Source organism: Pelodiscus sinensis, chromosome 1, assembly GCF_052426305.1.
Source record: "Pelodiscus sinensis isolate ZL-2025 chromosome 1, ASM5242630v1, whole genome shotgun sequence".
NCBI lineage: Eukaryota > Metazoa > Chordata > Testudines > Trionychidae > Pelodiscus > Pelodiscus sinensis.
Genome location: NC_143052.1, coordinates 221,034,325 through 221,059,506, shown reverse-complemented (window position 1 = coordinate 221,059,506; position 25,182 = coordinate 221,034,325). Strand labels below are relative to the sequence as shown.

The following is a 25,182-nucleotide window of genomic DNA, read 5'->3' as shown; positions in this document are numbered from 1 at the left end:
TGGGGGCTGTAACGCGAACCCGGCCCCGAAGTGAGGCGCAAGCCCCAGCGCCCCGCTTTCCGCGCCACTTAGGCGCTCGCTTCGGCCCGCTCCCTGCGGCGGCGGCGCGGGCCCGGCCCTGGCCGGAGGGGCGTGTCTGGCCGGCGGGGCTGGAGGCGGGGAGGGAAGCGCCGCGCCCCGCCCCAGCGTGGGAATAGCCGGGAGGGGCCGGGCCTGGCGCAGGCAGGCAGGGAAGATGGCCGGGGCAGGCGCCGGGCTGGAGCGGGGGGAGCCGGCGGGGCTGTGAGCGGGGCGGGCGCTGGGAGACGCGGGCGCTCGGGGCCGCTGCCGGGCGGGCGCTCGGGGTTAGCGGCGGGGCTGGTCCCGGCTCGGAGCGGGGGAGGATGAGCCCGGCGCGGCGCTGCCGGAGCCGCCCGAGTCCCGCGCCCCGCGGGGCCGCTTGGTAGCGCTGGAGGCGGCGACGGCGGCGGGGGGCCGGGGCCGGCCGGGGAGCGGGCGGCGGCCGGGCGGCGGCGGGCGGGCAGCGGCGGGGCCATGCCGTGGCTGAGCGGCGGGCGGCGGCGGCGGCAGCAGCAGGCGGGGGCGCAGGCAGCCGGGCAGCGGGGCCGGGAGAGCTCGGAGCTGCCGCTGCCCGCGGGCTGGGAGGAGGCGAGAGACTTCGACGGGCGCGTTTTCTACATCGACCACAACACCCGGCAGACCTCGTGGATCGACCCCCGCGACAGGTAAGGGGCCGGCGGGCACCCGCGGCCGGGGTGTGGGGAGTCTGGCTGGAGCCACTCGGGCTTGGAGCCCGGCGAGCCCCGCTTACATCTGCCTGAAACCCGCCTGTTCCCAGCGCATCTCGCGGGTCCCCGTCCCCTCCTTGTGCTCCCTCCCTGGCCGGGCAGCCAGGCTGCCTCAGCGGCGCGGATTTGGTTGTGGTGGACACAAGCGGGCCCGGCCCGCTCGCCCCCAGCCCTCCGGGAGGTGTGTGCGCGCTGGCCGGGGCCGGCACCCCTTGGCCGGGCTGTGCGGAGCCAGCTTCGTCCCGGGCGAGTGTAGAGAGACGTTCCGCGCGGCGAAACTGGGCAGCACTGCGGGCTGAAGCCACCTGAGAGAGCCGCCGGGCTGCGGTGCTCGAGGCTATTGATCTGGGGACTGGTGGGGGCTTGCTCCTTCCGTGGTGTACGTCTGCAAGCCAAGAACATCCCAAAAGGACACTTACCGCAACGTATTTAAAGGCTTTAGTGCCCTTTCTGTAAGTCAAACGGGTTGCCCTAGTAATATTAAACGCAGCTCCCACTGGGAAGTCAAAGAAACTCTTCTTGCTCTAGTCTCATCTCAAACGTCCGCAAACTATTTCTTGTGTTTCAAAATAAGCCTTTCTAAGTGTTCATAGTGGGGTGAAATAGCCCTTGACTTTGAAATGTGACAGTGCAGACATTATTTGGTGCGTTGTGGTGTAGTTACAGAGTTGTAATTTTTTGACTAGTGTGCTGCTGGTCCCTAACACGTTTCTTCTCAAGTTTTGACTTACTATTTTCCTTTCAGAAGAACAGAAAAATATATAGGCCTCTTCTGTTTTAAATATTCTTAGGTGGGCCTTGTATGGAACCTTTGGTTCTCTGCTCTAAAAATCCCAAACAAATCCTATTCTCCCCTATGAATCGTCACTATTTTAGATGTAGCTGTATTTTTAAAAGAAATGGAGCATAAAGTTTCTTAAAGCGGATAGACTGACTTGCATAGATTCTCTCCCCCCCCCCCAGACAGTACTCAGTCCCTGTAAACACTTGCACATGCTGAGCTTTACTTGCATGAATAATCACATTGACTTCTGAAGTGGGTGTGTTTGCAGGATCAGGTCCCTAGTCATTTCTGTTTAGTATTAACGTCTCTTTTTTACTTCCAATTTGTAAATATTATTTGAGTGGTAATAGCTTATTTTAGGAGACAGACAAAGCAGCACTGTCTGTGGATAGAGCCTATGCATAGTTTTGTGAGGGGTGTATAAGTAGAAGCCCAGAGTGTGTGTTTTCATTTTTCAAATGCCAGTGTACCGAATGCACTATACCATTGTAGCATGTCCATTCTGATTTATTAGCTGGTTTGAACAAATTGGAAACACAGCTGCTTGAGGCTTTATGAAATAACGTAAGGTAATCTATCAGAAGATAACATTTAGGGAGAAATCTGGTACATTAGTATTTTTTGCCTAAACACTTTGAAGAATATGTGGGCTACTACAGATTACTTTGGACTACATTGTTACAAAATGACTTCACATCTTTTGGGCTTTGTGGTATGTAATAAGATTAAGGAACTCTGGTTAATGAGCGAGAAAACAACATCACATTTTAAAAATAGATTTTAAATATATTTTTATAAACTTGCATCAATGATATGAAGAATTTGTTACAGTTTAAAGATTATGGTAGTATATAACATTTATAGATTATGTGGTCTGGTAAATACAAACTCACTTTGAAGAGTTGCTCTAAAAATTTCCATGCAGAGTTATACTGAACACAAGTGTTAGTATTTTAGGTGTGGGTAAAATAAGAAGCAGTTTGCTGAATACTTTTCTATATTAAACAATTTTTTATAGTAAACGAAAGTTGGAAAAGGAGAGTTTGAACTTCAGCCAGAGCTACCTTGCCAGAAATATGCATGGAATGTTAAGCAGGCCACAGAAACATTTAAATGGAGTCTGGTTTAAAGACTGTAATAATAATAATTTGTGCAATTCCTCTTTTCTTGCACAATGGCACATTGCTGCTTTGGTAGATAGATATGCTGTTTATACAATTAACTATTTTAATTTTGGAAACACAATTTTGGCTGTTTGGCTGTGTATATGTGTATCCAATTGACATAATATACTTTTCTATGTTGGATTGTATACTCTAATGCTGCTGTTGATTTATTTTGAATATGCTGTGGTATTAGAGTTGTCTCAGTCCAGGATATTAGACACACAAGATTGGGGAAATAATGTTGTTTAATGGACCAACTTCAGTTTTGAATATTCTACTTTGGGGTTGTCTGAAAGCCAGTATGTTTGTCTCAGTGGTCTCTCTCTCTCCCCCCTTCCTTCCCTCACTTTCCCCTGAAATGTAATGGAAGTCTTTCAATATGGTTCTTTGGAATATATGGAACAAATAGATAAGAGTGTGGAGGAAAGAATTAAAAAAGTGTTATGCTAACTCCATCGAATTAATGACTGAATTTACTTCAGTATGCTCAAAATTATCCTATACCTTGATTATCTAAAACAATTAGGAATGTTTCAGTGTATAATGTTATTCAAACACTAATTTGAATTAGTGCTTAATCTTCCTTTGGCTCACCAAGAATGCAGAAATACGTGATAATTTGAGTGGAGATTGACAGGTTTAACTTGAAGCAGACAGAAAAGTTGATTCATATTATGCCAGTGCCATCAACTTCTGTAGAATTTAAGCCTTCATTCTAGTCCTGTGGTTGTAAAGATAACCTTTCAAATGCAAACTCAGGATAAACTGCTGCTATGCTATGTTATCTTACAGACAGACATCTTTGGAATATGCTGCTGATTAGATGTTCCTTTGGAAATTCTGTAAAGTGAAAACTGACCAGTCTTGTCAATTTTCATTGCTGCTACTCAGTCTAGTGGGTGGCAACAGAACAAGTGAGGTCCCATCTATACTTACCCACAGATCAATGCTCCACAGATCAGTCTGGCATTCCATTTAGCGTGTCTAGTAAGGACATGCAAAATCAAAAGCTGAGGACACCCCCATTGGTGCCAGTTCTCCTCCTCCTTATGAGGAGTAAAGGAAGATGGTATGAGCATTTCTTCTGTCGACTTCTGCTATGGGGATGGTGCCAAAGAGAACATAAGTGGGTCCGACCAACGGTCCATCGAGCCCGGTATCCTGTCTGCTGACAGTGGCCAATGCCAGATGCCCCCAAGGGAGGGAACACAACAGGTAATTCTCACGTGATCCTTCCTCTGTCACCCACCTCCAGAGAAACAGAGGCTAGGGACACCATTCCTACCCATCCTGGCTAATAGCCATTGATGGACCTAACATCCATGAATCTATCTAGCTCAGTGGTCCCCAACCTTTTGGGGCTGCTGGGCGCCCGGGGCCGCGCCTGCGCCACGTGCCCAGGAATGGCACTGTGCATGCGCCGCACACCCGGGGCAGGTGCTGCGCATGCGCTGAGCACCCAGGGTGGCGGCCACGCATGCACCACGTGCCTAGGGTTTGGGGCGCAAGAATGGCTTGGGCTAGCCCTGGTCACTCGGCGGGCATACATAAATGCCCCAGTGGGCACCATGGCGCCCGCTGGGGCACTGCGTTGGGGGCCATTGATCTAGCTCTTTTTCGAACACTGTTAAAGTCCTAGCCAAATCAAGGTATAAAGTGAAAATCAAGATATGTCAACTCCAGCTATGCAATTAACTTAACTGGAGTTGTGTATCTTGATTCAAACTTGTCCCCTCGTGTAGACCTGCCTCAGACTCAGGTCACCTCAACTTTGTCAATGCTTGGGAAAGCTTGAAGAAGCTAGGAGGCATATGTACTCTAGCTATTTATTTATTTATTTATGGGGGGGCTTAACACCAAGTTGAGCATTGGATACGGCAGCACTAGACCACTTCTCCCTCCCTCCATTCTTCCCTCCCTCCCTCCATGGTATCAAACAGAAAACTGGGGTGAGGAGTCAAGTAGTAGAAACTACTTAGGAATGGGGGTAGGGAATAGCCAGAAGGTTTTGAGGGGTTGGGGAGGAAGGACTCACTCCACATATTTTTACTGTCTAGCAGCCAGGCGGTAGTAAGGAATGTTTGGAAATTGGCCCACAGGTAGGTTTGTCGGTTATGATTGGATGTACTCCTGGAGACTTTATCACATGACCTACCTTGTGACACATCCCTCCCACCCGATCAAACTATAATTTTCTCTTCCAGAAGTGACAAGGAGTCCTGTAGCACCTTATAGACTAAAAGATTTATTGGAGCATGAGCTTTTGTGGGAAAAGACCCACTTAGTGGATATTTCCACTACATGCATCTGACAAAGTGGGCCTTTTCCCACGAAAGCTCATTCGCCAATAAATCTGTTAGTCTATAAGGTGCTACAGGACTCCTTGTCGCTTTTGCAGATCCAGACTTATGGCTTACCCCTCTGATACTCTTCCAGGAGAGACTTTCAAAGTCTTTCTGCACCAGCAATGTCAGGCAGTCCTCATACTGACTGCCCAGCCACAGGCCCCTCAAGTTGTCAGCCTCTACTAACTAGAGAATGATAGGAAAGATGGAGCCCCTCCCCCTCAAGCACACATAAGGGACTCTATTAGGCATTCCAGTATGCTCCCCCATTCCCAGCAATTTGGGGCATGGCTGCTCTTTTGGGCATTGCCTCCAGACAGTGCATGTGGGATATCTCTCTGTCTTGGAGTACAAAATTTAATCTCCTAACAGCTGTATAGTTAACAAATTAATCCCTAAGTGAGGGTGGGCAGGAGAGAGAGGTTGATGAGATAAGCTAGGAAAATAGTATGTATGCAGAGGTTGTGTGTGTGAGGGAGTGGTATGTGTGGGTTTTTTTTTTTTTTTTTTAAGGTAAGGGGGAAATGTAAGGAAGGGAAGGAGAAGAAGACTGAAAAGAGAGACCCCACTCAGGAAAAAACACATTAAGATCTAGTACAGGAAAGAAAGTAAAGTAAAGCTGGGAAGGAAAAGAAGAAATAATATTGGAGATGAAGTATGAAAGGTCAGCGTCACATGGGGTTCTGCTCACAGCTGGGTGGTGCCTTGTGGTGATTTTGGGGACTGTGTTGGGTCAGTTTAGCAATCCCTTCCTGGTCCTTCTCCATATAGCTCTTCTCTTGTTCACCAAGTCATAATACAGCTACCTTGTAACGCCTCACTCCCACCATTTCAAACTATAATTTCCTTTTCTAGGAGAGACATTGAGTCCTTCTGCACCTGCAACATCAGGCAGTCCTCATACTGATTGCCATGACTATATCACTCCTGCAGTTTTCATATCCACTTAACGAAACCACTCTGTGGTGGTTGATAGGGGAATCCAAGCCTTTCCTCTACTCTGGGTTCATGTTTGGTGCCCTATAGCAAACAGTTGGTCTGGGACTCTACCAATCTTACCACTCTCTTCCTTGGACTACCACCCACCATGCTGCTTTTTTATCAGCCCCAGTCAGACCTTTTAGACCCACTAAGTAAACCATTCTTCATGGGTTCCTATTGCCCATTCCTGTTCCCTTACCACAGGGAAAGAGGCTGCAGGCTTCTTCCCTGTTGCCTACCCCCTTGTTGCCACAGCCAGCCTCTTAGCTTTATAGAAGCCCAGCTGGTTACCTCATAGGTGAGCTTTCTTGTAATTAGGTCCTCCACAGAGCCTGAATCTTACCTGTTTTCTGCTTAATTGGTTGATGGGGCCCATCTGGCTTAATGCACATCTCTTACCCGTGGTGTGGAGGACACACCTTATCACAGGCAGCCAAACAGTCTGAGTGTTTTTTTTTTTTGTGATAGGTCACTACCTTGATTGACAGTCATTGGGTTGATTTTATATTGACTTCTTAGCACCTTGCAAAACAAATGTGATATGTATTAAATGGATTCTCAACTGCTCAGTCTCAAAATTCACCTGTTAACAGATAATCTTCAACTAGTCTGTACTTCCCATCTGTTTCTCGGTCTCCATCTGCATCTATTGTACTTTTACTCTGTAGCATAGACATGGGCTGTGTTGACCTAATGTAGATGCAGCATATCCTGACAGATGTTCATCTGCCAGCATAGAAACACTACCTCTCTGAATGATATTAGCAAGGTGACAGAAGCATTGGTGCTAGTAGTTTTGTCAGCATAAGTGTCTTCAAGAACTGTGATTTTGTGTGTGTGCGTACCATATTTCTAGCCAGCATAGCTATTCTGGCATACTTTAGTAGTGTACACCAGGCCATAGATTGTAAACTCCTGATTAGGGATGCGAAAGTGTAACTGTGTACATGGTTACAAGCAGGCACACAATATGTGCAGGGAGCCATCTTAAAAGCTGGCTCCCTGCATGCACTAGTTCCCAAAGAGCCGCCTTTTCCCCTGTGCTGCTGCCTCTGATACACTGGGGGTGGGGGAGCAGGGCAGAAAGCTTAAAAGTCAGCTCCCCATGCCCACTGGTGCCTGGGGAGCCAACTGCCACCCTGCATGTAACAGTGTAACCGCTGAATTTTTCAGCAGTTACACACTTAATTACACATTTTAATACCCCTAGTCCCGATCAGTGGCTGAGGTGCTATGGTACAATACAAAAGGTTTTTTTTCTGAGCATGTCAGATTTGGCAAGGGGGTTTAATTTGGATTGGGGAGGTGCTTTTTGCTGTCGCCATGAAAACTGCTGACATTTTAAAAAGACTGAAACATTTGCAGTCTACACAAGCTCAGTAGAGATTTTGATTTTAGTAGGTAAATTCTCTGCTCATTTCCTCTGTACAGGCAGTCCCCGACTTACGCGGATCCGACTTACGTCAGATCCGCACTTACGAACGGGGCTTTCTCGCCCCGGAGCTCACAGGCAGCGATCCGCCACCTCGACCTCCGGGGCGAGAAAAGCTGCTCATGGTGCCCCTGGTCTGCTGGAGACCGTCTCCAGCAGACCAGGGGCACCGTGAGCGAAGCCGCAGCGGCGGCGGGTTCCGGCACTTCTGAGGCTTTGCTCTGGCAAAGTGGCCGCTGCCACTGTGGCTTTGCTCCCCGTGTCCCTGGTCTGCTGGGGGGGGCAGATAGTGTGCCCCCCCCCCAGCAGACCAGGCTTTTGTTGCCGGACCCTGGGGCAGAGCAGCTGGGGCGCTGCCGGTTAGTCCCGCAGCGCCGCTCTGGGCACTACTGGACCAACCCAGCAGCACCCGAGTTGCTCTGCCCCAGGCGTCCTGATTCAGCCGCTGCTGGTCAGTTTCAGCAGCGGCTGAATCAGGACGCCTGGGGCAGAGCAGCTGGGGTGCTGCTGGGTTGGTCCAGTAGCGCCGAGAAGCGGTGCTACTGGAGCAACCCAGCAGCACCCCAGCTGCTCTGCCCCAGGCGTCCCCAAGTCAGCCGCTGCTGAAACTGACCAGCGCTGACTACAGGAAGCCCGAGGCAGAGTTGCTCTGCCCCAGGCTTCCTGGAATCAGCGCTGATCAGTTTCAGCAGCAGCTGACTTGGGGCACGCTTGGGGTTCTTAAGTTGAATCTGTATGTAAGTCAGAACTGGCGGTCAGTTTCAGCAGCGGCTGAATCTGTACGCCAGTTCCGACTTACATACAGATTCAACTTAAGAACAAACCTACAGTCCCTATCTTGTACGTAACCTGGGGACTGCCTGTACTGAGTATGCAGCAAGTTGGAGCTGAGCAGGACATGCTTTTCAGTTGCAGATACGGGCTTCTGTAGGCTGTGTTGGGTATGGCCTCTGAAAGTTAAACTGAGAGCTAGAGGTTTACCTTTCTTTGCTCTTAACTTTCTCTTCCACGCTGCCTGAACTGGTGCCAGCAGGGGATCACTATTGGATTTGAATGCAAAGGGGCAAAAAACAGACTTTGTGGGGAAATAGCCTGGAGAAAATGGGAGGTAAAGCATAAAACTTGAGAATAGAGGCTGGGGAAAGGGAGACTGGGAGTTGGGTTGGGAGAGGCAGAAGTCAGACTGAGTCAGCTGTATCGTTGAAGGAGACAGACTGGGCCCCAGTGTGGTGCGGGGAGAGAAAATGTCTGTTGAAGAGTTAGAGTGAAATGGGGAGGGAGAAAATGGGACTGGCTGGATGTGGAACTGGGGTGGGGAAAAAGGGGATGCTGAGATTGGATGAGGAACCTGCCACTGGTGATAGAGAACATGAATAGGGGAGCAGTGACTGGAGATCAGTGTGTGTGGATGAGGGGAGAGATTGGTTAATGAGTGGAGAGGTAGGGCCTGATTGGGCTGGGAGAATAGGAGTGTCAGAGTGAGCCTGGGATGAGCAGTTTGAAGGGGTGAGACTAGGTCTTGGTGATATTCAGATGAAAAGCCTGAGGTGTAGAGACCAGGACACGTTGGAAGCGATGGAGCAGAAAAGAAGGGTCACGCTTGAGTGGATGGGCAGCACCCAGACACATTCCTCTCCAGGCTCTGGGCCTTGGAAGCAGAACACAGCCCCCTGGGGTTCCTCCCCCCTCGTCAGCAAGAGCACTGGAACAACTTGTATAGTGGAAGCAAAATGCAGGACTATGTAGCACTTTAAAGACTAACAAGATGGTTTATTAGATGATGAGCTTTCGTGGGCCAGACCCACTTCCTCAGATCAAATAGTGGAAGAAAATAGTCACAACCATATATACCAAAGGATACAATTAAAAAAAATGAACACATATGAAAAGGACAAATCACATTTCAGAACAGGAGGGGGATGCGGGGGGGGGGGGGGGAGAAAGGAAGGTAAGTGTCTGTGAATTGGCGATATTAGAGGTGGGGAGAGTGGGATGTTTGTGAGTTAATGGTATTAGAGGTGATAATTGGGAAAGCTATCTTGATAATGTGTAAGATAGTTCAAGTGTTTGTTCAATCCTCTTTGGAGAGTGTCGAATTTTAACATGAATGACAGTTCAGAGGATTCCCTTTCAAGTGCAGATGTAAAAGGTCTTGTATAGTGGGGCTGCTGAGAGCCATTGAATTGACTGCATATAATAGAAACCACTTCAAGCCAGGGAGAGCGGCAGCACTCCCAGCACTAAGGATGTTAACAAGCCGTTAATTTACTAGTCGAGTAATTGATGGGCTTTCCATCAACTACTCAATTAGTCCATAGGCATGTCGGCATTCCTCCTTTGAAATGTACAAGAGCCCCCAGCCTCAGCCTTTCTAAGCAGGTGCTGCGCATGCGCTGAGCACCCAGGGTGGCGGCCACGCATGCACCACGTGCCTAGGGTTTGGGGCGCAAGAATGGCTTGGGCTAGCCCTGGTCACTCGGCGGGCATACATAAATGCCCCAGTGGGCACCATGGCGCCCGCTGGGGCACTGCGTTGGGGGCCATTGATCTAGCTCTTTTTCGAACACTGTTAAAGTCCTAGCCAAATCAAGGTATAAAGTGAAAATCAAGATATGTCAACTCCAGCTATGCAATTAACTTAACTGGAGTTGTGTATCTTGATTCAAACTTGTCCCCTCGTGTAGACCTGCCTCAGACTCAGGTCACCTCAACTTTGTCAATGCTTGGGAAAGCTTGAAGAAGCTAGGAGGCATATGTACTCTAGCTATTTATTTATTTATTTATGGGGGGGCTTAACACCAAGTTGAGCATTGGATACGGCAGCACTAGACCACTTCTCCCTCCCTCCATTCTTCCCTCCCTCCCTCCATGGTATCAAACAGAAAACTGGGGTGAGGAGTCAAGTAGTAGAAACTACTTAGGAATGGGGGTAGGGAATAGCCAGAAGGTTTTGAGGGGTTGGGGAGGAAGGACTCACTCCACATATTTTTACTGTCTAGCAGCCAGGCGGTAGTAAGGAATGTTTGGAAATTGGCCCACAGGTAGGTTTGTCGGTTATGATTGGATGTACTCCTGGAGACTTTATCACATGACCTACCTTGTGACACATCCCTCCCACCCGATCAAACTATAATTTTCTCTTCCAGAAGTGACAAGGAGTCCTGTAGCACCTTATAGACTAAAAGATTTATTGGAGCATGAGCTTTTGTGGGAAAAGACCCACTTAGTGGATATTTCCACTACATGCATCTGACAAAGTGGGCCTTTTCCCACGAAAGCTCATTCGCCAATAAATCTGTTAGTCTATAAGGTGCTACAGGACTCCTTGTCGCTTTTGCAGATCCAGACTTATGGCTTACCCCTCTGATACTCTTCCAGGAGAGACTTTCAAAGTCTTTCTGCACCAGCAATGTCAGGCAGTCCTCATACTGACTGCCCAGCCACAGGCCCCTCAAGTTGTCAGCCTCTACTAACTAGAGAATGATAGGAAAGATGGAGCCCCTCCCCCTCAAGCACACATAAGGGACTCTATTAGGCATTCCAGTATGCTCCCCCATTCCCAGCAATTTGGGGCATGGCTGCTCTTTTGGGCATTGCCTCCAGACAGTGCATGTGGGATATCTCTCTGTCTTGGAGTACAAAATTTAATCTCCTAACAGCTGTATAGTTAACAAATTAATCCCTAAGTGAGGGTGGGCAGGAGAGAGAGGTTGATGAGATAAGCTAGGAAAATAGTATGTATGCAGAGGTTGTGTGTGTGAGGGAGTGGTATGTGTGGGTTTTTTTTTTTTTTTTTTAAGGTAAGGGGGAAATGTAAGGAAGGGAAGGAGAAGAAGACTGAAAAGAGAGACCCCACTCAGGAAAAAACACATTAAGATCTAGTACAGGAAAGAAAGTAAAGTAAAGCTGGGAAGGAAAAGAAGAAATAATATTGGAGATGAAGTATGAAAGGTCAGCGTCACATGGGGTTCTGCTCACAGCTGGGTGGTGCCTTGTGGTGATTTTGGGGACTGTGTTGGGTCAGTTTAGCAATCCCTTCCTGGTCCTTCTCCATATAGCTCTTCTCTTGTTCACCAAGTCATAATACAGCTACCTTGTAACGCCTCACTCCCACCATTTCAAACTATAATTTCCTTTTCTAGGAGAGACATTGAGTCCTTCTGCACCTGCAACATCAGGCAGTCCTCATACTGATTGCCATGACTATATCACTCCTGCAGTTTTCATATCCACTTAACGAAACCACTCTGTGGTGGTTGATAGGGGAATCCAAGCCTTTCCTCTACTCTGGGTTCATGTTTGGTGCCCTATAGCAAACAGTTGGTCTGGGACTCTACCAATCTTACCACTCTCTTCCTTGGACTACCACCCACCATGCTGCTTTTTTATCAGCCCCAGTCAGACCTTTTAGACCCACTAAGTAAACCATTCTTCATGGGTTCCTATTGCCCATTCCTGTTCCCTTACCACAGGGAAAGAGGCTGCAGGCTTCTTCCCTGTTGCCTACCCCCTTGTTGCCACAGCCAGCCTCTTAGCTTTATAGAAGCCCAGCTGGTTACCTCATAGGTGAGCTTTCTTGTAATTAGGTCCTCCACAGAGCCTGAATCTTACCTGTTTTCTGCTTAATTGGTTGATGGGGCCCATCTGGCTTAATGCACATCTCTTACCCGTGGTGTGGAGGACACACCTTATCACAGGCAGCCAAACAGTCTGAGTGTTTTTTTTTTTTGTGATAGGTCACTACCTTGATTGACAGTCATTGGGTTGATTTTATATTGACTTCTTAGCACCTTGCAAAACAAATGTGATATGTATTAAATGGATTCTCAACTGCTCAGTCTCAAAATTCACCTGTTAACAGATAATCTTCAACTAGTCTGTACTTCCCATCTGTTTCTCGGTCTCCATCTGCATCTATTGTACTTTTACTCTGTAGCATAGACATGGGCTGTGTTGACCTAATGTAGATGCAGCATATCCTGACAGATGTTCATCTGCCAGCATAGAAACACTACCTCTCTGAATGATATTAGCAAGGTGACAGAAGCATTGGTGCTAGTAGTTTTGTCAGCATAAGTGTCTTCAAGAACTGTGATTTTGTGTGTGTGCGTACCATATTTCTAGCCAGCATAGCTATTCTGGCATACTTTAGTAGTGTACACCAGGCCATAGATTGTAAACTCCTGATTAGGGATGCGAAAGTGTAACTGTGTACATGGTTACAAGCAGGCACACAATATGTGCAGGGAGCCATCTTAAAAGCTGGCTCCCTGCATGCACTAGTTCCCAAAGAGCCGCCTTTTCCCCTGTGCTGCTGCCTCTGATACACTGGGGGTGGGGGAGCAGGGCAGAAAGCTTAAAAGTCAGCTCCCCATGCCCACTGGTGCCTGGGGAGCCAACTGCCACCCTGCATGTAACAGTGTAACCGCTGAATTTTTCAGCAGTTACACACTTAATTACACATTTTAATACCCCTAGTCCCGATCAGTGGCTGAGGTGCTATGGTACAATACAAAAGGTTTTTTTTCTGAGCATGTCAGATTTGGCAAGGGGGTTTAATTTGGATTGGGGAGGTGCTTTTTGCTGTCGCCATGAAAACTGCTGACATTTTAAAAAGACTGAAACATTTGCAGTCTACACAAGCTCAGTAGAGATTTTGATTTTAGTAGGTAAATTCTCTGCTCATTTCCTCTGTACAGGCAGTCCCCGACTTACGCGGATCCGACTTACGTCAGATCCGCACTTACGAACGGGGCTTTCGCGCCCCGGAGCTCACAGGCAGCGATCCGCCACCTCGACCTCCGGGGCGAGAAAAGCTGCTCATGGTGCCCCTGGTCTGCTGGAGACCGTCTCCAGCAGACCAGGGGCACCGTGAGCGAAGCCGCAGCGGCGGCGGGTTCCGGCACTTCTGAGGCTTTGCTCTGGCAAAGTGGCCGCTGCCACTGTGGCTTTGCTCCCCGTGTCCCTGGTCTGCTGGGGGGGGGGCGCAGATAGTGTGCCCCCCCCCCAGCAGACCAGGCTTTTGTTGCCGGACCCTGGGGCAGAGCAGCTGGGGCGCTGCCGGTTAGTCCCGCAGCGCCGCTCTGGGCACTACTGGACCAACCCAGCAGCACCCGAGTTGCTCTGCCCCAGGCGTCCTGATTCAGCCGCTGCTGGTCAGTTTCAGCAGCGGCTGAATCAGGACGCCTGGGGCAGAGCAGCTGGGGTGCTGCTGGGTTGGTCCAGTAGCGCCGAGAAGCGGTGCTACTGGAGCAACCCAGCAGCACCCCAGCTGCTCTGCCCCAGGCGTCCCCAAGTCAGCCGCTGCTGAAACTGACCAGCGCTGACTACAGGAAGCCCGAGGCAGAGTTGCTCTGCCCCAGGCTTCCTGGAATCAGCGCTGATCAGTTTCAGCAGCAGCTGACTTGGGGACGCTTGGGGTTCTTAAGTTGAATCTGTATGTAAGTCAGAACTGGCGGTCAGTTTCAGCAGCGGCTGAATCTGTACGCCAGTTCCGACTTACATACAGATTCAACTTAAGAACAAACCTACAGTCCCTATCTTGTACGTAACCTGGGGACTGCCTGTACTGAGTATGCAGCAAGTTGGAGCTGAGCAGGACATGCTTTTCAGTTGCAGATACGGGCTTCTGTAGGCTGTGTTGGGTATGGCCTCTGAAAGTTAAACTGAGAGCTAGAGGTTTACCTTTCTTTGCTCTTAACTTTCTCTTCCACGCTGCCTGAACTGGTGCCAGCAGGGGATCACTATTGGATTTGAATGCAAAGGGGCAAAAAACAGACTTTGTGGGGAAATAGCCTGGAGAAAATGGGAGGTAAAGCATAAAACTTGAGAATAGAGGCTGGGGAAAGGGAGACTGGGAGTTGGGTTGGGAGAGGCAGAAGTCAGACTGAGTCAGCTGTATCGTTGAAGGAGACAGACTGGGCCCCAGTGTGGTGCGGGGAGAGAAAATGTCTGTTGAAGAGTTAGAGTGAAATGGGGAGGGAGAAAATGGGACTGGCTGGATGTGGAACTGGGGTGGGGAAAAAGGGGATGCTGAGATTGGATGAGGAACCTGCCACTGGTGATAGAGAACATGAATAGGGGAGCAGTGACTGGAGATCAGTGTGTGTGGATGAGGGGAGAGATTGGTTAATGAGTGGAGAGGTAGGGCCTGATTGGGCTGGGAGAATAGGAGTGTCAGAGTGAGCCTGGGATGAGCAGTTTGAAGGGGTGAGACTAGGTCTTGGTGATATTCAGATGAAAAGCCTGAGGTGTAGAGACCAGGACACGTTGGAAGCGATGGAGCAGAAAAGAAGGGTCACGCTTGAGTGGATGGGCAGCACCCAGACACATTCCTCTCCAGGCTCTGGGCCTTGGAAGCAGAACACAGCCCCCTGGGGTTCCTCCCCCCTCGTCAGCAAGAGCACTGGAACAACTTGTATAGTGGAAGCAAAATGCAGGACTATGTAGCACTTTAAAGACTAACAAGATGGTTTATTAGATGATGAGCTTTCGTGGGCCAGACCCACTTCCTCAGATCAAATAGTGGAAGAAAATAGTCACAACCATATATACCAAAGGATACAATTAAAAAAAATGAACACATATGAAAAGGACAAATCACATTTCAGAACAGGAGGGGGATGCGGGGGGGGGGGGGGGAGAAAGGAAGGTAAGTGTCTGTGAATTGGCGATATTAGAGGTGGGGAGAGTGGGATGTTTGTGAGTTAATGGTATTAGAGGTGATAATTGGGAAAGCTATCTTGATAATGTGTAAGATAGTTCAAGTGTTTGTTCAATCCTCTTTGGAGAGTGTCGAATTTTAACATGAATGACAGTTCAGAGGATTCCCTTTCAAGTGCAGATGTAAAAGGTCTTGTATAGTGGGGCTGCTGAGAGCCATTGAATTGACTGCATATAATAGAAACCACTTCAAGCCAGGGAGAGCGGCAGCACTCCCAGCACTAAGGATGTTAACAAGCCGTTAATTTACTAGTCGAGTAATTGATGGGCTTTCCATCAACTACTCAATTAGTCCATAGGCATGTCGGCATTCCTCCTTTGAAATGTACAAGAGCCCCCAGCCTCAGCCTTTCTAAGCAGCAGCACGGCACAGCTGATCCCGGGATCAGCTGTGCCCTGCTGCTGCTTTGAAGTACTCGCTCCCCCCCCCCCCCTTCCCGCTTTGCTGCCTCTATCTGATAGAGGCGGGGGAATTGACTAGTCAACTGATTATCCAATAAGTATTTGCTTATCAGATAGTCGACTAGTCATTAGCATCCTTACCCAGCACTCCTAGTTCCAGCATCTGTGCTCCCCAGGTGACAGCTGATCCCACCACTGGGTGTAGGCGGGGCAAGATGGAAGGGCTAGAAAGTGAAGGATGTGAAGCACCAGCGAGTGCAGATGCTCTCTGGAGATGGTTTGGAGCAGTGATCCCCAACCTTTAGGGGCTGCTGGGCGCCCGGGGGCGGGGCCACTCATGCACTGGGCACCCGGGGGTGGGGTCGCGCATACGCTGCGTGCCCAGTGCCAGTGCTACCCATGTGCTGCACTCCCAGGGCCGGCACCGCTCCTGCGCTGTGTGCCCAGGGGTGGGGATGCCCATACGCCTCACTCCCGGGGTCGGCACAGTCCATGGGTGCCACCCCTGAGCCGCATACCCGGGGCTGGCGCCGCCCCTGTGCCACATACCCAGGAGCCAGCAGCGCCCATGTGCTGCATGCCTGGGGCTGGCGCCACTCCTGTGCCATGTGCCATGGGGCGGGGATGCTCATACACCATGCACCCGGGGCCGGCACAACCCATGTAGCGCGGGGCCGCCCATGTGCTGCACGCCTAGAGGCCGGCTCCGCCCATACGCCGCGTGTTCGGGGCCGGCACAGCCCTTAAGCCGTGCAGCCGGGGGTGGGGCTGGCCCCGATCACTCGGCGGGCACACAGAAGTGGCCCGGCAGGCGCCATGGCAGGGGCCACTGGTTTGGAGGTTGGACAGCATGCAGTGAATGAGCCTGGGGATTGTAGGAAAAGAGAGCAGATTCTGATGGCTCAAGCAGTTGAATGCTGCTCTGGAGAGTTGGATTCTAGTTTACCTCTGCCGCAAGGTTCTGTCACTTAAACCAGGCTTTTCACATCGTATTGGTAATCGATTGTTCTTCATTTTCTGGCTGCCTGACTTCAGACCCTGGGTTTAGATTTGCTGTTCTGAGTAGTCAAAGCTGCCACTGAAATCAGTGGGAATTGTTCTTCAAACAGTGCTACATGATGTAAGTGCTCTTAAAAAGTCAGAACAGGGAGACTGATTGGCTTTAAAAGACTATAAAAACTGACTGACTTTAAGTGAGTAGGGTCTATTCAACCAAAGCAGGCCCTCGTTTTGCTCCATGTACAAACACATGGAAAATGATAGTTTCTGCTCTGAATGTCACACACAACGCTTTTCAGGATTGGGGTTATAAGTTGTACATGTTGAACATTATGCGCTATGAAATTTAGGGATTTAAAATCTCATTTAATTTAACTATTTAAAACTGATGTTTAACTGGTTACCTGATTACAGGGGGCTGGGTGGAGGCAGCCCAATCAGTCTGAAGCGGCTCCTCCCTCTCCTCCACTGTGGCTGGGCTGGAGTAACCCCTGCCGGTGATGGAGCAGCCCCTGCCTACGACATGTCCGACATGTCCGGGCACGTCGCAGACAGGAACTGCTCTGGCCAGGCTGAAGCACCCGGTTTGCCGCAGGCCCCTGCTCCAGCCTCCATGGTTAACTGGAAGTAGTTAAACTTTCACATCCCTTCTGTGAATAGTCCTCTTGAAGTAAAAGGTAAGATAGGACTTAAGTGCAGGTTTGAGATCTAGAAAATATTTTAATGTTTAATGTTAGGTGGGAACTTAACTACCAGGCCATAGCTAAATATTGCTTGCAGTTACACATATGCTGTTCCCATTGACTTACATAGGATTTGTATCCATGAGACAGGGGAACATGGAAGTTGGTGGCAAGACAGCTATTAGACTTCTGTTCATCTTACATCATTAGGGATTTCTTTTATGCTTTTATTTGCATAGTTGCAAATTTAAGGAAGGAAAGCAATTTTTGTTACCCAATAAGAGAGATTGTTCTGTGTGCGCACAAGTAACTTTTTCTCGCTCAGAGTTAACTTGTGAATATCAATCTGATCAATTCTCATAGGAAAAAAATAAAGAAGACTGCCTATAGAAAAATCATAACTTGTTACGGTACAGAAAAAGCCAAATGTTCAATAACTAGTTTGAATTATTGAGAACCTTTTCATCTTCCTCGAGATTTATTTTCTGGTCTGTTGCTCTAATTTACTGTGAATAAGACCAGGCTCTAATTTGTTTGCCTTTTGAATATTCCTTAATCAAATTCCAAATTCTTTTCAGACTTAATTCATCATTTCATTTTTGTTGTAGTGTGAGTTCCTAACTAAAAAGGGTGTGTTCTTAGTTCCACAGAGATTGATAAAAATATTAAACAGCTTTAGAACAAGAACCAATATGGAAGAAAACAACATACAGTAGACTTCCGATAATCCGGAACCTATGGGACCTACATGGTGCCGGATTATCAGATATGCCGGACTATCAGGAAGTACTATAAGATGGTTTTATACATATACACACACACACACACACACACACTGTATACATTATATACTGTATATAAGTATTCTTAACCCTTTTTATTGTACATACTGTATACAGTATACTGTAATGTTTTAGTTTTTTAAGCCTTTTTTACCCTTTTTGCTAAGTTCAGCTGCTGCCGCTGTTACCTTGTGACTCATATTTTTTGCTGAAGCTCACTCACTAGGCTCTTGACATTTTGATGCCGGACTATCAGGAGTGCCGGACTATTGGATGCCGGACTATTGGAGTTTTACTGTAATTGTGGTTAGTTTGCAAACAGGTGGAATGGTATATTATGATAGTTGGTCACTATCCAAAGCAGTCTGAATCAGTCGGTAAATTTGATGCTGTCAAAGAATAATACAGTGCAAAGTAGAGGTATGAAGAATGCAGGCTATACCTAAAGGCTGACTCACTGTACAGTATTTTGGGAAGTGTTGATTCTGAAACAGTCTTGAGAGCAGGGATTCTCAAATTTCATTGCACGACAACTCCTTTCTGTGTTAAAAATCGCTGTGATCCCAAGAGCCGGGGGTGGGGGGTGGGGCGGCAGAGGGAGGGAGGGGGCAGAGCCAGAGCCCCACTGCCTGGTGGGGGGGGGGGGGGTAAGGAAGCTGAAGCCTGAGACCTGGGTCCCAAGAAGCCTGATAGGGTTAAAATGGGGAAATGCCCGACTTTGGGGTCCTAATCCATAGTTTGAGAACTGCTGTTTTAGGAGGGTATAGAAGATAACAAAATTGAACAAGATAGCCCTAGAACATATTTAACACATACATTGGGTATATAAATGGGGATTTTAGAACAGAGAGGTAATATTGTCTTCATAAGAGTATTAGAGAAAACACTGATAAAATATTGTGCAGTTCCTTTGAAAGGATGTTGAAAGTTGGAGATGGTTCAAAAAGAGATTAAAAGAATGATTTGAAATTTGGAAAAATATACCTTTTAATGAAAGACATAAAAGAATTCAATGGATTAGTTATTGAAGGGAAACTTAAGAGCTGACTGATTTAAATGACCTACATACAGAGAAGTTACTTGAGGGATCTTTGAATTACCAATGTCATAACAAGAAATTATGGAAGCTGAAGCTAGTTAAAATAGCTAAAAGTGGAAATAAGATACACATTTAATTAACAGTTGGAATAATTAATTAAGTAGCAAGCCTTGAAGTTTCTTAAAGACTGGATGTCTTTCTATAAAATATTATGGATGTTAAATTGCAGTTAATTGACTACTCGACTAGTTGACAGGCACTTCCGCATTCCTCCTTTGAAATGTACAAGAGCCCCTGCTGACTCTGGGATGCACGTGGGTGCCTGCTTGAAATGTTCAAGAGTCCCCAGCAGCGGCTCTTGTGCATTTCAAGCAGGCACTCACGTGCATCCCGGAGTCAGCAGGAGCTCCTCAGCGAACCCCAGTTCTGTATGGTGTTTCAGCGGAACCCGGAATCAGCTGGGGACTCCCCAGCTGACCCTGAGCTCCGTGGATGCCCCTTTGAAATGCGGAGGTGGCATTTCAAAGGGGCAGCCACCACGCAGCTGATCCCAGGCTCAGCTGTGCTGCGCTGTCCTTTTGAAACACCAAGGTGCATAATTAAAATCTAATTCATGGTTAATAATTTGCACTTGATCTTTTTGACCCTCACTGCATTGTGGTGTAGATACTTGGAAAGAATCTACAAGATGGTCAGGGTATTATTTTTGCCAAAAATAGATGCCTGTTCTGGGGGGAAATAGTTATCTGTGTTAATTCCATATCTACATGTTTCCTAATTAATGACTTAGATATCCTATAATTTATCCAGCCTTGTTGAATACTGAGCCTGTACTTCCTGTGAATTCTGAATAGTACAGGCCTAAAATATGTTTAGTATTGTAGAGTCATAGAAGGCAGAAATGGAAGCTGGTGTCCAGATGATGCAAATAATTTCTCGCCAAAAATCGAAGGATTATTCTTTACAACACACATTATGGGTTTGTGTATTAAAAAGAACATTAGATTTTTGAGTGTGACTACAAAGTTTTGAATTACTCAGGGTAGCCAATTTTTTACAGGATATTAGAAGGAAAAAAAAATCCTAGTGCTGTGAAACCTTAACGAAGTAAGATGATAGACTGCTGAATGTTTGTCAGAGCTCTCAGAAATGACATTTTGTTTGGTGTGGACTATAAACCCATGCAGTTTTGAACTTTCATGTGATCTGCTGCTCAAATATTATTTCCCAGGAGAAGTGATAGTAGAGTTCAGAGCTTTGCTGTACAGGCAGTCCCCGACTTACGCGGATCCGACTTACGTCGGATCCGCAGTTACGAACGGGGCTGCCCCAGAGTACACGGACTGCGGGAACTCGTGGTCCTGCCGCCCGTGTACTCTGGGGCTTTGCTCTGCGTCTCCCTGGTCTGCAGACCAGGAAGACGCAGAGCAAAGCCGCGGAGGGGCTCGGGCAGCGAGGCACCCCAGGCGCGCCTGGACTGCTCCGCCGCCGGCGTCCTCAGAGGCGCTCCCCGTCTCCCTGGTCTGCTGGTCTCCAGCAGACTAGGGAGACTGGGAGCAAAGCCGCGGAGGACCCAGGCGGCGGGACCGCGGTGCATCTCGGTCCGCCGCCCGAGTCTTCCTGGTCTGCTGGGGTGGGGGGTGGGGGGGGGGGGGCGCAGCTAGCCCCCCCGCCCCCCCAGCAGACTAGGCTTTTCTCCGGGCGCCTGTGGCAGAGCAGCTGGGGTGCTGCCGGTTGGTCCCGCAGCGCCGCTCTGGGCGCTACTGGTGCAACCCAGCAGCACCCCAGCTGCTCTGGTCCTGATTCAGCCGCTGCTGGTCTGTTTCAGCAGCGGCTGAATCAGGACACCTGGGGCAGAGCAGATGGGGTGCTGCTGGGTTGCTCCAGTAGTGCCGAGGAGCGGCGCTACTGGAGCAACCCAGCAGCACCCCAGCTGCTCTGCCCCAGGCGTCCCCAAGTCAGCTTCTGCTGAAACTGACCAGCGCTGACTACAGGAAGCCTGAGGCAGAGTTGCTCTGCCCCAGGCTTCCTGGAATCAGCTGCTGATCAGTTTCAGCAGCAGCTGACTTGGAGACGCTTGGGGTTCTTAAGTTGATTCTGTATGTAAGTCAGAACTGGCGGTCAGTTTCAGCAGCGGCTGAATCTGGACACCAGTTCCGACTTACATACAGATTCAACTTAAGAACAAACCAACAGTCCCTATCTTGTATGTAACCCGGGGACTGCCTGTATTATGGCAATAATATAGGCGTATATAGGAATGTACGAAAAATGCTTAATCTTGGAACTCCTCACTCTCTGTGGGGAGCACTCCTGAATTGGAATTCAGGCAGCTTGCAAGATCTAGCCCTGAGCAACTGAGATTTGAATCAAAGGGATTTTTGGAAAATATTTGTTCTTGACAATTTGAGACATATCACTGGCTTGTGCTGATGAATGAAAAGTACAGTCTATTCTTGGATTCCAGATGCTGTTACAAATTTGAGCTGCAAGGGGTAGGGACTTTCTTCTCTGTTGCATGTAAAGTACAGTATGCTCCAGAAGCACTTAGAAATACCGTTACACTTACCTTCATGCTTCCAGCGTCCATCCCAGACACATTTCTCAATCAATTGCATACAGCCAAGCCCTACGATACAACCGGATTTGGTCCGACCCCACAGACAGAGACAGTCACCTGCAAGATCTTTACAGAGTGTTCCTAAAACTGAAATACCCACCTGGGGAGGTGAAAAAACAGATTGACAGAGCCAAAAAAATACCCAGACATGAACTACTTCAAGACAGACCCAAAAGAGAAAATAACAGAACTCCTCTTGTTGTTACCTACAGTCCGCAACTCAGACCCCTTCAACGCATTATACACAATCTACAACCCATCTTGGAAAATGATCCCTCACGCTCACAGGCCTTAGGAGAAAAACCTATTCTTGCTTACAGACAACCCCCTAACCTGAAACGTATTCTTTCTGATAACGATGCCACACAACCACATCATAAACTTCCAGGAACCCAGCCCTGCAACCAAAAAAGATGCCAACTCTGCCCACTTATCTACACTGACGAATTCATGACTGGAGCAAACAACATAAGCAAGAAAATCAAAGAGTCATTTGACTGCACATCCAGTAATTTGATCTATGCCATCAAATGCCAGCAGTGCCCCACTGCTGTATATATTGGACAAACTGGACGGTCTCTGCGAGAGAGAATCAATGGACACAAATTGGATATACGTAAGGGGAATATACAGAAGCCTGCTGGTGAGCATTTCAGCTTGCCTAACCACAGTCTGATAGATCTGCAAGTAGCTGTTTTGTCACAAAGCAGTTCTACAAGCCAAATACACAGAGAAGCCCTGGAATCCCAGTTCATGCACAAATTCAATTCACATGCTAATAGACTCAATCCCTGATATGGGCTGGTGGGGACTACTTACTTAATAATCATTGAAGGTGCTAACAGCTCCCTGAGTGGTATCCTTCCTGTTTTAGGGTTCTATCTATTGACTTGGATTTTTATCTGCTTAGGTTTAAGTATCCATTCTCTAGATACTTAATGATGCTCTGTCTCCCACTCCTCTCCCTTTTTCTTTCTCTCCTCCCTCCCCTCCCCTCTCCTATTTATTTCGAGTTTTCATATCCCCAACTCATAACTCCGGTCAGCTGAAGAAGTAGGTTGTGCCCACGAAAGCTCATGATACCATCTACATGTTTTGTTAGTCTATAAAGTTGTACCAGACCATTTGTTGTTTTTTTCTGTAACAGACTAACTTGCCTACCCCTTGAAGCTCCTATGCATGTTTAGGTGTTGCTGAACAGGACCTTAGGGTATGTCTACACTACAAAGTTAATTCGAACTAATGGACGTTAGTTCGAATTAACTTTGATAGGCGCTACACTAGCGCTCCGCTAGTTCGAACTTAATTCGAACTAAAGGAGCGCTTAGTTCGAACTAGGTAAACCTCATTGCATGAGGACTAAGCCTAGTTCGAACTTACTAGTTCGAATTAAGGGCTGTGTAGCCCCTTAATTCGAACTAGTGGGAGGCTAGCCCTCCCCAGCTTTCCCTGGTGGCCACTCTGGGAAACTCTATTGCCCCCCTTCCGGCCCCGGACTCCTTAAAGGGGCACGGGCTGGCTACGGTGCCCGTGCCAGGTGCAAGCCTGCCAGCACCCAGCCAGCAGACCCTGCACCTGGCAAGGCTCGAGCCACCCACCCGATGTCCCCCAGCCCTCCCCCTCTTCTGGGGACCAGGCTGGCAGCTCCCGGGAGCTTGCCCGGGACCACAAGAGGCGGGCACCCGCCTGGTCTAGTGCGGACATCATGGACCACGTCCACGATCTCCGCACTAGGCACAGGAAAGTGGCCGTCTAGGGCAGGAGAGCTGCCAGCCTGGCCACCCAGGAGCAGGTGTGCATGAAAATTAAGGTGGTCCACTGAGACCCCCGACCCTGAGCCCTGAGCTTACAATGGCCGTCCTGGGTCAGACCAAAGGTCCATCTAGCCCAGTAGCCTGTCTGCCGACAGTGGCCAACCCTAGGGGCCCTGGAGGGGATGGACCGAAGACAGTGACCAAGCCATTTGTCTCGTGCCATCCCTCCAGCCTTCCACAAACTTTGGGCAGGGACACCACTCCTACCCCCTGGCTAATACCACTCCATGGACCCAACCTCTGTCACTTTATCTCACTTCTCTTTAAACTCTGTTCTAGTTCTAGCCTTCACAGCCTCCTGCAGCAAGGAGTTCCACAGGTTGACTCTTTGCTTTGTGAAGAACAACTTTTTGTTACTAGTTTGAAGTCTGCTACCCATTCCTTTCCTTTAGTGTCCTCTAGTCCTTCTATTATGGGAACTAATGAAGAACTTTTCTTTATGCACCCTCTCCACCCCACTCAATCTTTTATAGACCTCTATCCTATCCCCCCTCAGTCTCCTCTTTTCTAAACTGAGAAGTCCCAGTCTCTTTAGCCTCTCTTCATATGGGACCTGTTTCAAACCTCTGATCATTGTAGTTGCCCTCCCCTCTTCCACCTCCTTTTCCCAGTGTCCCCCAGTTTTGTTCAATAAAGACAGATTCTATTTTTGACCACACGTTTTCTTTATTTTGTACATCAGGAAGGGGGGCTAGGTGGAAGGAGGTGAGGGAGGAATGGGGTACGAGCCCCCAGTGGGGAGGACTGGGCTGGCTCTGTGGGCTTCTGGGGGTGGAAGCTCTCCTGCAGCCCCCCAATTGCGCCCTCTCCCCAGATGGCAGCCTGCGGCAAGTGCAGCCGGTCTGATGGCCAAGTGCTGTGATGTGCCCAGTGTGGGTACTCCGGGCAATCCAAGCCAGGACTGCTTTGTCAAGCGGGGCACCCCTGAGAACTGTCTGTCCAGGGTGGGGGTCGGGTCCCTTTAAGCACAGCCCTCGGCTAGCCTGAGACAGCAGCTCCACGCTCTAAGTCCTACTCTGATGCCCTGCCGGCACTGCTTCCAGCCATCCTTAACCCCGGTTCAGGGTCCACTTAATGTGGACCTGCTAGTTCGACTAGTTTTTTAGTCTGGATGTGCTAAGTTAGTTCGAATTAGCGCTGTAGTGTAGACATACCCTTAGATATTACTTTTTATAAAACTGGTGCTTAGAATGCATATAAAACAGTTTTGCTTTGCTTTTAGGAGTCTATAATTAGCTGACTTAAGAATGACTGACTTGATTTTTCAAGTCCTGAGTATAAGAAGTAGATTTAGCTTTGTCGTCTTGAGCAAACTTCAGTATCGATTTAGAATCTTGGTAACAGTTTGTTTGTGTTAGAGGCAAAAATTTGTATTTTAGGGTTTGAAATATAATAGAATACAAACATAAGAACATTGTTTTACAGGCAAGAAAAAAAGTGTAGGAATTTGTCTATAGGAGATAAAACCCCACTAAATTTCCCCTATCCTTCATAAACTATTAAAATGCTTGGTTCAAGGGGCTTTCAGTATTGTAGTATGAGTGTGTGAGAGAGCACTTTTATAAAAAATTGTGTAGGTCTCTACCGAAATACAATAAATTGCTTTTTTTGATAGAACTAAATAA

General features: G+C 48.4%; 1 protein-coding gene across 2 annotated transcripts in view; it reads left to right on the top strand.

Annotated features, from left to right (window-relative positions):
- The first annotated feature begins 312 nt into the window (after positions 1-312).
- WWC3 (WWC family member 3) overlaps positions 313-25,182 on the top strand; it is a 194,937-nt gene continuing 170,067 nt past the window's right edge. Inside the window, exon 1 of one of the 2 annotated variants that reach the window (XM_075915044.2) lies at positions 313-725. In XM_075915044.2, the coding sequence (XP_075771159.1) occupies positions 535-725 (191 nt within the window). In that variant the 5' untranslated portion in view covers positions 313-534. The remainder of the gene's footprint in view (positions 726-25,182) is intronic. The other variant, XM_075915035.2, reaches the window with a different exon arrangement.